The sequence below is a fragment of the Pelobates fuscus genome, chromosome 5, assembly GCF_036172605.1.
Source record: "Pelobates fuscus isolate aPelFus1 chromosome 5, aPelFus1.pri, whole genome shotgun sequence".
In the NCBI taxonomy this organism is placed as follows: domain Eukaryota; kingdom Metazoa; phylum Chordata; class Amphibia; order Anura; family Pelobatidae; genus Pelobates; species Pelobates fuscus.
In genome coordinates, this window is record NC_086321.1 from 325,707,414 (window position 1) to 325,720,014 (window position 12,601).

The window sequence follows — 12,601 nt, forward strand, 5'->3', positions numbered from 1 at the left end:
ATTTCTGTGTGGTATCTTAAATGATCAATAAGTCAATTCTCATTTAAAAAAAAAAAAAATGGGGCCAAACGCAAAGCATTAATCTTGTGTCAAAATTAAGAAAATTAAAGTGATACATTCTTCCATTTTATAGGTCATCTACTTTTGGCCTATTCAACACAATCAGGGTTATTCACTAAAATAAAAAAACAAACAGGAATACAAAGACAATTTCCCATTTAACCCCAAAATACTAAGCTGAAAACAGACGTGACTTGGTGAATTTTTTTTTTTTTAAGTCAGTTATTTTTAAATAAATGTAAATTTTAAAATTCCCTTCCTAATGCTTTATGTCAGACAGAGAGCAAGCAAGCAGGAGATGTAACTGGCTTGATATAGGAGATAGGCGTATTTAGTAGCCAGTTCCCGAACTCTGTGTATGAATAAAGCACTATGTAGGTGGTCAGCCATGCACAGACTGTTTTTGCCCATTTGATTCACATATCAACGCCTTTAATATTTAATGTTAAATGTAATACTTTGATACATATTTAAAATTACTTAATATTTTTGGATAACTTTTAAAATATTTTTTTTCTAAATATTAAAATATCACAAAATATATCATATATAAAAAATATACCAATATATACCGTATTTATCGGCGTATAACACGCACTTTTTCTCCCTGAAAATAGGGGGGAAATGATGGGTGCGTGTTAAACGCCGATATACCATATTTACTTACCTGTCTTGAAGCGTGGGCCGGTGTTCAGCGCGCACCGCGGTACTGGAACTTCAATTTCAGGTTCCGGTTTCCAGCGGGACTGAAAGGAAGTGTGCACACTTCCTTTCAGTCCCGCCGGAAACCGGAACCTGAAATTGAAGTTCCAGTACCGCGGTGCGTGCTGTGAAGCCGGCCCACGCTTCAAGACAGGTAAGTAATTATGGGACAAGGGGAGGGAAAGTGCACTAGGGGACACTATGGGAGGGGGGGGGAACACTATGAGAGGGGGTGGAGAATACTATGGGAGGGGGGGAGAATACTATGGAAAGGGGGGGGAACACTATGGGATGAGGGGGGAACACTTTGGGAGGTGGTGGAGAATACTGTGGGAGGAGGGGGAGAATACTATGGGGGGGTGAAGAATACTATGGAAAGGGGGGAACACTATGGGATGAGGGGGGGGGGAATACTATGGGAGGGGGGGAAATTTCATGGAATCTCCTTCTTAAAATGAGGTGCGTGTTATACGCCGATAAATACGGTATATAAAATATTTTCTAAAAATATTAAATCATTTTAAATGTTTATTCAAAAATATTAAATAATTTGAAACACTTGTCTAAAAATATTAAATCAAGGCCCAAGTTAGAAGAAGTAACCAATACAGGGACAAAGAGGAGGAACAGTTAAAAAAAAAAAAAAACCCTTCTCTTTCTTGATTATATATTTATTAAATATATATTATACAAATATAGATTGTTTTTTTTTACTTCTCCTTTTTTGCTTCTATGAATCACTTCTTATTTAATTTGTGAATAAAATCAACATTTAGTGCTTATTCTCTAATTATCAATCATGTTCTTTTCAATCAATCATCTTTGATCATCTTTGGTGACATGGACAGAATTGCAAATCACTAAACAAACAAAATGATTTCATCTATTGTCTGTTTTGTTTGTTTTGAGATACGTCCATATAGCATTCGAGAGTTCTATATTCCAGACAATTTGACAAACCAACAAAAATTGCGAAGAAGTGTTTGAAACTGAATGCAAAGTCTACTGATTATCTTTGGGTGCTCTGTCGCCTTCCTTAAAGGAACTCTACACACTTGAGTTGACCATTTCCTTTTTAATACAGTATTAAAAATAAATCATTAACTATAAAGGTAAAAAAGATACTTAACTCAAATGGTCCAATTTGATGCAAATCTGCAGCTGTTCAAGAGTTAAGGATGTGTCTGTGGTTTCTCAGTCTATCCTGGTTCTCGCATAGTTTTTGTTGGGAGTGCTCTGCATATACAATAAGCCTTTACCTATGATGAATAGACACAAATGGAACTACTTGGCATGTTAATACTAATTACAGTTCTTGTTTTGCAGGCTCCTAACAAGAACAGCCTTCCACCTCTCCTAAGGATAAGCAAACACATATATAGACACACACACACACACACACACACACACACTCAGACATACAAATGCACACAAGCACATATATCATCACATACACCAGCACAGGAACATTTTCTGTAAGCTGTCCTTGCTAATATAGCATAGTTTTCTAATGAAGAAGAATTTCTAAAAGTTTCTAAATGCTATTTAGTCCAGTTCCTAATATGCAGCTGCCATTTTGTTTCTACACCTAGTGCAATGGTAGTCACACAACTGAGCTACAACTATTAAAGGGACAATTCGGGCACCATAACATTTTCATATCCATGAATTTGTTATGGTGCTAGGGAGCACTATTTTACCATAACAACTGTTTAACCCCAAACATGTGGGTCATCCTCCTGGTTTCTGAAGAGAGTACATATCTAATATAGGTTTGTGTACAGGGAGCTTTCAGCTGACAATCTCAGCCTATCAGCAGTGCCCAGTCCGAGGCTTCCTCGAGAAGCTTCTGATACTGCTAGAAGCCAGGGTGAGTTGATGGGAGCCCTATCCACATTGAGGTCAAACCATTCGTAAATGGTTTAACCTCTTAAGGCAAAACAGTGCCCAGGACCTCCGGGCATAATAACAACTTCACATAAAGTTGTTATGGTACCCAGCTTGTTCCTTTAATTTATTGTCTCTACTTGGACATGCTGGCAAAAATGACAGAGAAAGAAAGATACAGTGCCTATCTAGTCATCCACACTTAATTAAAGTTATTGTGGGGGGTGAGGGTGGGGGGTGGGGTGGGGGAATTGTGACAGCTGCAAATAGTGGCTACTGACTAGAACTGCATCTCCTCTTGACGTACTTGACACCTGGATTGGAAATGTAACCCCCTCCTCCCAAATTGTAGCATTTTTTTTCTGTCACACTGCACTGCCCTCAACACTCCTTTGTTAGGGTAATTACTCACATGCACACTCACATTGATACACACAAATACACAAACATTCATACATACGCTTACATTCATATACACATACATTCATACACTCACACACACTTTTATTTTGAAAATTACCCCAGAGGTAACGTTTTTTTTTTGCTGCTACGATAAAAAACTTGCAGTTTTGTACTGATGTCACATTCCAACTCCTAGCATCAGCAGAGGTCAGCAAGGGATTTGGGCAGTTTGTGTATAGAGTTATCCAAGCAGCTCCCTTGCCGTCTGCTCTACAGTTTGCTCAAATATATTGGCTGAGCAGGTACTTGTCATGAGGCATCACTGATATGCAAGTGACCGGTAAGACATGGGGGTGCTCTGTGTACCACCTGGTGCCTGTCACACAGGATGGACAAACTCCAACGACCCCCAGTTAGCACACCACTACTCCAATTAACTTCAGAAAGGCTTAGTGCATTCACTGTGCTGTGTCAGTCACACGATGCATTTAATTGCGTAATGTAATGTCACAAACTCCTCAGTACAGGATTTGAAACTTGATAGAGATAGATAGATAGACAGACAGACAGATGGACAGACGGACAGGCAGATGGACAGGCAGGCAGATAGACAGAAAGACAAAGGATCACTAAGTTTCCTTTGATCAAAGTAATAGTTCTCAAAATGCTAATGAAATTATTTTATGGAAAAACATTACAATTTAAGGACATAAAGTAAACAGAAAATCAAAATGCAATTTTCCTTTTATGCACATTTACCAGTGCTATTTGTGATTTTTTTTTTCATTTGCAGAGATTTAATATTTTCTAATCAAATGCACAGTTTTAAACAAAATTATACATTTTGCACAGGTATCATAAAGAGCAGTTTAATTTACAACTTTTTTCTGACCTGTCATGACCAATTATCATAGTGTGTTCACAATGTGGATTGTTTACATTTTTTGAATGTTTAATGTTCCATATATCTCAATGGCTGAAATCTATTCACTTTTTTTCCCCAGAATGAAACATTGATGACAATACAAAGAAATTGTACTGTTACAGAAAGATAATTACTCTTGGGTACTTAATTACAGTTGTATATATAACCTAATCAAGGATCTTGACTGACAAAAAACAAAACAAAAGGTGTATATTTTATTTAATCCTAGTCCAATTTTCTAACTAAACCTCTTGACTTCCCAAAAAATTAAAAAAGATTGTGTGAGATACACATAGAGGGCCATTTACGTTTGAATTTGAAAAATCAGATTTTGGGAAACCATTTGAGCTAATTCAACCAAAATACTTCATGAATGTTACCATTCTGTGTACTTAATAAGCCAAATTTTGAACGAATCATAATTTGCCCTGACCTAGAGCCATTAGGAATTAATCCAAAAATGTTATGTAATGACCAGGAGTTGACTTCTTGGTCATTTCCTGAATCGCAGTCCAAATAATTTGGAAACCATTGGTCAAATTGGTAAATAAAAGATTTTTTTAATAAAAATGAATTTAAAATGGCAATAATGATTGAATGAACTCCGCAACCATCAAATTCACACAAGCAATGGCAGGAGGGAACATTTTTATTTTGCCAAATCCATATTGTTAAATGTCTACGTATACTTAGCCTTTGCTAAAAGGGAAAAAATAAAAAATAAAGTAAGGAAGAAAACATTATTAACCCCTGACAGAAGAAAAAGTCAAGAACGGAATTTAGCCCTTACACCCAGATATTTATGTAAAATGAACACAGCTCCATATATATATATATATATATATATATATATATATATTGTTGTTTGTTTCTCCTGAAGAAACCCAGGACGTGGGCTGAAACGTCAAGATTTTATGGAATAACTGAATAAAGATGATTTTTTAACTACAAGACCGTGCGTGCTAGCCTATATTTTACAGGTGCCTCATCTCAGGTCCCTATTTAGCCTTGTACTGCAGAGAGCCTCAGATGGAATTTTTTCCCAAGTAAGTGGTTAATCTCATAAGAGCAGACATTAGACTGTGAGAGTAGGACCTGCCAAAGATGGGGTACATTGACGTTGTGGCAGGCTTATGCAATGTATGATCATATAATGTAACTAAATCCCCATTTTTTTGCCTAGATTAGGTGTTTTTTTTAAAAAAACTTTTACAAACTAATAAAATCTGTCAACATTGAAGTTGCTGTTTAGCAGATAGGAGAGTGCGCTGGATCTTGTGTGTTGTTTATTATATATATATATTGGTATGTTAATGTTTTCCAGTGCAATCGATGTAATAAAAGGAAATCATTGGGATAAATAGTATTAATTCTGTTTTTTAATAACAAAAAAGAATACAAAATAAAGTGACAGAATATGTCTGTGGGTGGCCCTATTTCAGGCGATTGAGACATTTTCAATTCCTATAGATCGCTTGGAATTCAAATGTTTTAGGCAAATTTTGAGCAGATACCTCTTGGATAAATGTTCAGAAGCAAAATTGTACATTTCATATTTATCTCTCAACGTGTGCACTAGTACATTTTTGGAACCAATCATGGATTTTAGAGGCCCAATCAGAATTGTATATCTTATCACTCATCCAGTTGAGATAAGGACTAGAGAAGACTGAACTCACACATATTACACATATCTCAGGAACCCCACAGGATTGGTTAGAAAAAAATACAACACCTTTCCTTAAACTCTCATTTGTAACAGTCATGTCCTTTGGCTATTTATAAGAAAATAATATAAAAAAACAAAACTATAATACAACTGCAGAAAAGAACCGTGATTACTGGTTTTGTTTACCATATATTTAAAATCAACAGTGCAATAAAGACTCCACATAGTGCGATCAATTTAATAATGAAAATAAAAAAGCTAAATTCTATGCCCTTTAGACCCAATGATTTTCTTTATATGCCACCTGGTAAATTGTTTTGCAAAATATCTGAAACGTTAATATGTAATTTTTTAATAGACTTTAATATAGAGTTTAATATAAATAATAGAGTTTAATATAAATTAAACAATATATTCTTCTTCAGGTGGGACAAATAAATAAATGTTTATTTTAGTTCATCTTAGCCATTAACAAGTCTAATCAAAGTTAGTACATTTAAGTACGTGTGTATTTTAAATAACATTAAGCTACTCTGGCTAATTTGTAGGAGATCTACTTAGATAAAATCTTAGGCCACCTTAGCTTCGCCACCTATTTGCTTAACTGAATTTAATTCATGCAAGTCAATGATCCCTTGTTTGCTCCCATTAATAAATTCATTAGAAGGAAGTTAGTCTCCTGGGGAGAGCAAACGGGCTTCATTCAACTGGTTACAATAGAATAATTTCACATTTACTTCAGAAAATGATAAACAAACCAATCCTCTCCAGCTGTTTAAATCCTGTCTTATTCTCTCTATACAAACCTCATGATTTTGTTGTAAAATAAGGAATGTACACACAGGAGAAGAGCTTCCAGTTTCACATAAACTGTGTACCGTAGGATAATTGCTGCCAGAAAATTGGGTACTCTTGTTTCACACCTTGTTAGCACTGCAATTAGCTTTCTTTACATTTACTGATTGCTGTTTTGCATACTTGACTTAATTCTATCTTGTTTCAGAGCTTAAAGGGCAGCTTCCTTCCAGCCTAGTTATAAATAATGCAGTTCAGCAGAGTGTGGGCCATTCAAACAGTTTAAGCTTGCAAGAGTTTCATCTTGAAGAAACTGTCCACATGAAGATGTTGAGTTTGGTGTTCCTGATTATATTGGTGCAAGGATGCACTTCCAGACCAACTACCAGTGTGGAGGAAAATGCTCTTTCACTAGAGGATCCAGAGAATGTCAGATCTGTGGCCATAAAGAGACTTTTGGAAGTTTTTGGCATTGATGAGCCGCCACATTCTCTGCACAATGTGAAGCAACCCCCTCAGTATATGGTCGACCTATACAACACTGTAGCTGATGAAGATGGAGTTACCAAGGATCCAGATCTTCTGGAGGGGAACACAGTCCGGAGTATTTTTGATAAAAGTGAGTAACAATACTTTACAAACCAGAAATCAGTTATTATCTAGTTTGCTTTTTTTTTTCTTTAATTAGAATTAAATATAAAATGTTATAAACCCTATGAAATACATTTTTCTTTTTGACAAATGTTTTGTTTTTTTTGGAAGTCATATTTACATTTTTAAATTAAACTATTAGATTTCTGTAGAATTTATTTGTGTCTCTAGATTTGTCACGAATTTCATGTAAAGTTGAGGGATGGGTTTCAAGTACCATTCTATGGAAAATAACCTTATTTTTTATGGAATGAAGGTGGCTTGAAATAGTCTGTAATAATATTGATGTAGCATTTAGTTGGAGAAACATCTTTTTTCGCATCCGATAATCAAGTTTGTGTTATATTTTAAATTACTTTGTAATCATTCGTTGGAGATTCTGTACGTATACATTTTTTTTAATATTGGTGATATTATTGACTTTTTATTGCTTAAATTATTTCTAATTCTAAAATTACTTTCAGTTCACAGTGACCAGATGTACTTCCTGTTCAACCTCTCAACTGTGAGTAAGAGTGAAAAAATTCTCACAGCGGAACTGCATCTTTTTAAGCTAAAGCCAAGACCGTCAGAGCTTGCTTATTTTAAAAGGCATCATTTCTGTCAGGTAAGAATTGCTTATTTAATAAGGAAAAATTAAAAACCCCAATAGAATTGCTAGAAACAGAATATGTAAAAATATCCCACAAAAACTTTGTAAATATGATTGTTAGAATTAAAATATGTAGAGAACACACTTACTAATATTCTAAGCATAATTATACCTTTACCTACGATGAAACTGTTTCATAAAAAAGTACTGCATGGTCCAAAAGGTTATGAAACATTAGAGGAGAACCCTTACAAAAATATGTTTTCTATCGAGGATGGACAGATAGCTAAATATTATTAATATGCTATATTTCACTAATAGTTTAAAGTTTTTTATAATACATAATTTTGGCCTCAAATTAATATTTTTGAATACATTTTTCAAATTATTTAATATTTTTAGATGCATTTTTAAATAGTTAAATATTTTTTTTAAAATATTTTAATATTTTTTTATTGACATTTTTTAACGTTTTATATTTTTGATATTTTTATATTTTGAAAAAAAAGTTTATTAAAAAAAAAAATGAAATATTTCTAAAATATTTGGGAATTCAAAGTGAAATTCAAATTTTAGACCAAAAGAGCCAACCTGGAAAAAAAAAATCAGCTATGTTTTCAGGTTTGCTTTTACTATATTTGAAATTCACAGTGACGCAACAACAATTCATACTTTAGTCAGCAACTCCTTGTCTTGGATGTCTTATTAATATTTAAATATTCTAGCTGTAATAATTGGTATTTTCATATTATATTAATTCTCTCCCTGGCAGGTAAATGTTTACTTAATATTAGATAAACAGAAAATGCAGTTGCCACAAGGAAGAAAACTTCTCTCCTCCAAACTTGTTCCTATCCATTCTTCAGGCTGGGAGGTTCTTACAATCACCCAAGCTGTAAGTATTACAATGTATTAGTAAGGATAATTTGCATTAAGTACAAAGAGCCACTGTGTTTTTGTCTGTCTTTACATCTTTGTAGAATACAAAATGCAAACTTGTTAAAGGCAATATAATGCTTATTTCCTCCACTATACCACCAGATCATGTTATTAGCATTTAACAAAGTTAACAGCACTATATACAAACATACATTTCTATATCTACTTTTACTTTCCTTCTGCTAAAATGTTCTAATGATCCATAGTTGGGTATTATTGATTGCTGTATTTGTTTTTTTTTCTTCTAATTTAATCATTAGGGTTGATTATCATTACAAATACACGCCTCAAATTAATATTTTTTGGATAAGCTTTTACAATATTTTTTTTCCCCCAAATATAAAAATATCAAAAATATATAATTTATAGAAATTATATATAAATATGTCAAAAAATATATATATAAAAAAATGAAACTATTGAAATATTTTTCAAAATATGAAATAATTTCAAAAGATTATCCAAAAATATTAAACTGGGACCTGAAACAGTTAATATTTGCAATACTGTATTATATGTGCATAATATGTGTATATATTTGCCTAGGTTCGGGCTTGGAATGATGAAGCAAACAATAAAGGTCTGCTAGTAATTGTCCGCAATATTGGAATGCAAAAATTAGACACAAACATAATCCGCTTTGCATCCGGAAAAGACCACCATGAAAGCAAACAGCCAATGCTTGTACTATTTACTGATGATGGAAGAAGAGGTGTTGCCTCTTTGGGCAAGCTACAAGGTATTATTTGTATTTATTTTTATTCATTAACTTAGGTCATTAGATTTTTCTTTCGAGGTATATAATGTCATTTTTTTGATTAGATCTATTAACGGTTCTGTTATTCATGGAAAAAAAATCATTGCCAGCCCCATAAGTCATTGTCACATGTAATATATAAGGCTATGTCTTGCCACCCCAGATGATTGTGATATATAAACACATAATATATATGTATATTATGACACACACAAGATATATATATATATATAGTGTTTCTATATTACTCAATCATCTGGGGTGGCAAGACATAGCCTTACATATTATTGGTTAATATATATATATATATATATATATACATATATATATATATATATATATTTATGAAACCAAGAGCGCTGCACTCAAATGAACATGCATACATTATATGGTGTTGCTGAGGCCAATATATACAACATACAAAGTACACAATCCAGTGCACCCACTTATTCACTAAACAATGATTTCAAATCTCACAGATTGTAATAGTTTTATTTAAAAGCACCTCACGTAGGCAAAAAATAATGGGGGTTTAGTTACATTATATGAGCATATATTGCATAAGCCTGCCACAAGGTCAATGTACCCCATTCTTGGAAGTTCCTACTCTAGCAGCCTATAAGGGCAGTCAATAGGCTGCTAGAGGAGGACCTGCCAAGAATGGGGTACATTGACGTTGTGGCAGGCTTATGCAATACATAATCATATAATGTAACTAAACCCCCATTGAGTTGTTTTTAAATAAAACTATTACAATATGCGAGATTTGAAATCATTGTTTAGTGAATAAGCGTATGTTATATATATATATATATATATATATATTTGTTTTTGTTATATAAAATATTGGTCCTTTCAGAGTAAAACATTTAATTATACAGTAAGCATACTCACATGCAGATACTCTCACTGACACACACAAGCACATTGATACACAGCTTCATAGACAAACAATCTCACCGACATACATAAGCTCATTGAAATAAAAACACAAGCTCACAGATGAACACAAATAGGCTCACTGACAGACACTCTCCCTGACATGCACAGACAAGCTTATTGGTATACACACACAAACGTAGTACAGACAAACTGTGACACACACAAGCTTACTACAGACCAGCTCACTGTTACACACACACACATGCTCACTACAGACAAGCTCACACACATGCTCACTACGGAAACGCTCACTGATAAACACATGCTTTCTACAGACAAGATCACTGACAAACACAAGCTCACTCACTAATAGGCACACACACACAAGTTCACTCACAGTAGACACACACAAGCGCACTCACTAGCAGGCACACACACACACACACACTCACTAATAGGCACACACACACATAAGCTCACTCACTAGCAGGGACACACACACACTCACACGTTCACTCACTAGCAGGACACACACACAATCACTGTCATGGCTGAAGCTTACCTGGCACTGCCAGATGAAGTTGCCATTTTGTGGCATCTTCCTTCCTGTAAGGTCAGCAATGTACGTGGGGGCGGATTTTGTGTGCGGGAGGTGGGACTTATGTTCAGGAGGCAGGGCGTGCATGCAGAGGCAGGGCATTTGGAATTTATGTAAATTTGAAAGGGAGACTGACAGATCTCCCTCCGGCTGCACCAGCCCCAAACTCCTCCCTCTTTACTCCACTCGGACTGCAACAGGCTGGCACAGTCCGAGGGGAAAATACTTAAATTACATTAGCCTGATAATTAGAGCTGTCTGTGTGTCGCGACCCACCGGGAAATTTCCCGCTTTACCGGTGGGCCAGTCCGGCCCTGCAAACTAGCATCAGAAAGATAGTAAGATTTGAAATCTCAAAGCACCTATAAATTGTTTGTTATGTTGAACAGTAGCACAATAAATAGAGGAGGTATTTATTTATTATTTTATAGACTCCCGACTTCCATGCATATGTATCAGACTTTTCCTTAAAAAACTAAAAAAGCTCAATTTGGAATGTACATGTAAAAAAAACTTTTACAGATATATTTTACATTAGACGATCACTTACCCATTGATCACACTATAAGTCTCATGTAATTTTAGATCCATATTTTATTTTATTAATTAGTCAACCTACTAGTAGTTTATCTGTAAAAGTACATAGTACCCGAGCCCACATTTACTTCATATATAGACATTTGGATCATATTACTTTTCGATTTTTTGCAGGAAAGACTGAGTATGCATAACCCACTTATTTGAATATAAAGTACATGGTTGCATTATTGACAATCTACTGTATGCGTATGGGGAAGCCTCTAACACACAAGTGTATAGGAGACTTAAAACAAGATTTAGAACGGTGTTTACTGAAATATGAAATTACCTTCTAAAAACATCTATTATTATATTATTAAAATTCCATATAATAGATGTTATTTAGCATCATAAACTGTTTTACACAAGAAAATTGATTTTATAGTTCAATAAATGCTTTCTCTTTTGAATGTTCTCATAAATCTATTTATCTGTCCTTTCCAGTTGATGATGATGTAATGGCAATACCCAATGAGCCTAATATACCGCTCAACAGAACACGGATTGGTAGATCGTTATCAGAAGATGGGCATTTGCCATGCCAAAGGCATCCACTGCACGTAGACTTTGAAGAAATTGGCTGGTCTGGGTGGATTATATCTCCGAGAGGTTACAATGCTTACCACTGCAAGGGATCTTGCCCATTTCCTCTAGGTCAGAACATGAAGCCCACCAATCATGCTACAGTACAGTCTATTATTAATGCACTCAGACTAACAAAAGGGGTCAGTAGCCCGTGTTGTGTGCCCGACAAACTTTTCTCCATAAACCTATTGTATTTTGATGATGAAGAAAACGTTGTACTGAAACAATATGATGACATGGTTGCTGGCAGTTGTGGATGCCATTAATGAATTTTATGGAGACAAGACTGTTTAAACGTACTGTATACACAAGCTCAGACAGAGCTATCTGCTGGTGTGCAGAGATATGTTGGACTTTGCGTGGGGACATTCCGTACTTTGTAGATAGCTAAAACCCAACTGATGTCACACAATTTAATTCGCAAGCCGCAGATTTGAAGTTCCAAAAGTTGGTATTAAACCATAGATGTTCTTAAATTATATTGTACAGATTGTTTTTCAAATAAGGATGTTCATGTTTCATATATATATATAACATCACTGATATTTATTTGTATAATTAATTGCCACTGTGTGGCC

General features: G+C 34.6%; 1 protein-coding gene across 1 annotated transcript in view; it reads left to right on the top strand.

Moving 5' to 3' along the window:
• LOC134612243 (bone morphogenetic protein 2-like) overlaps positions 1-12,289 on the top strand; it is a 30,168-nt gene extending 17,879 nt beyond the window's left edge. Inside the window, exons 3-8 of the mRNA XM_063456591.1 lie at positions 2,547-2,632; positions 6,649-7,059; positions 7,556-7,698; positions 8,456-8,578; positions 9,169-9,361; positions 11,883-12,289. Of these exons, the coding sequence (XP_063312661.1) occupies positions 2,547-2,632; positions 6,649-7,059; positions 7,556-7,698; positions 8,456-8,578; positions 9,169-9,361; positions 11,883-12,289 (1,363 nt within the window). The remainder of the gene's footprint in view (positions 1-2,546; positions 2,633-6,648; positions 7,060-7,555; positions 7,699-8,455; positions 8,579-9,168; positions 9,362-11,882) is intronic.
• The last annotated feature ends 312 nt before the right edge of the window (positions 12,290-12,601 follow it).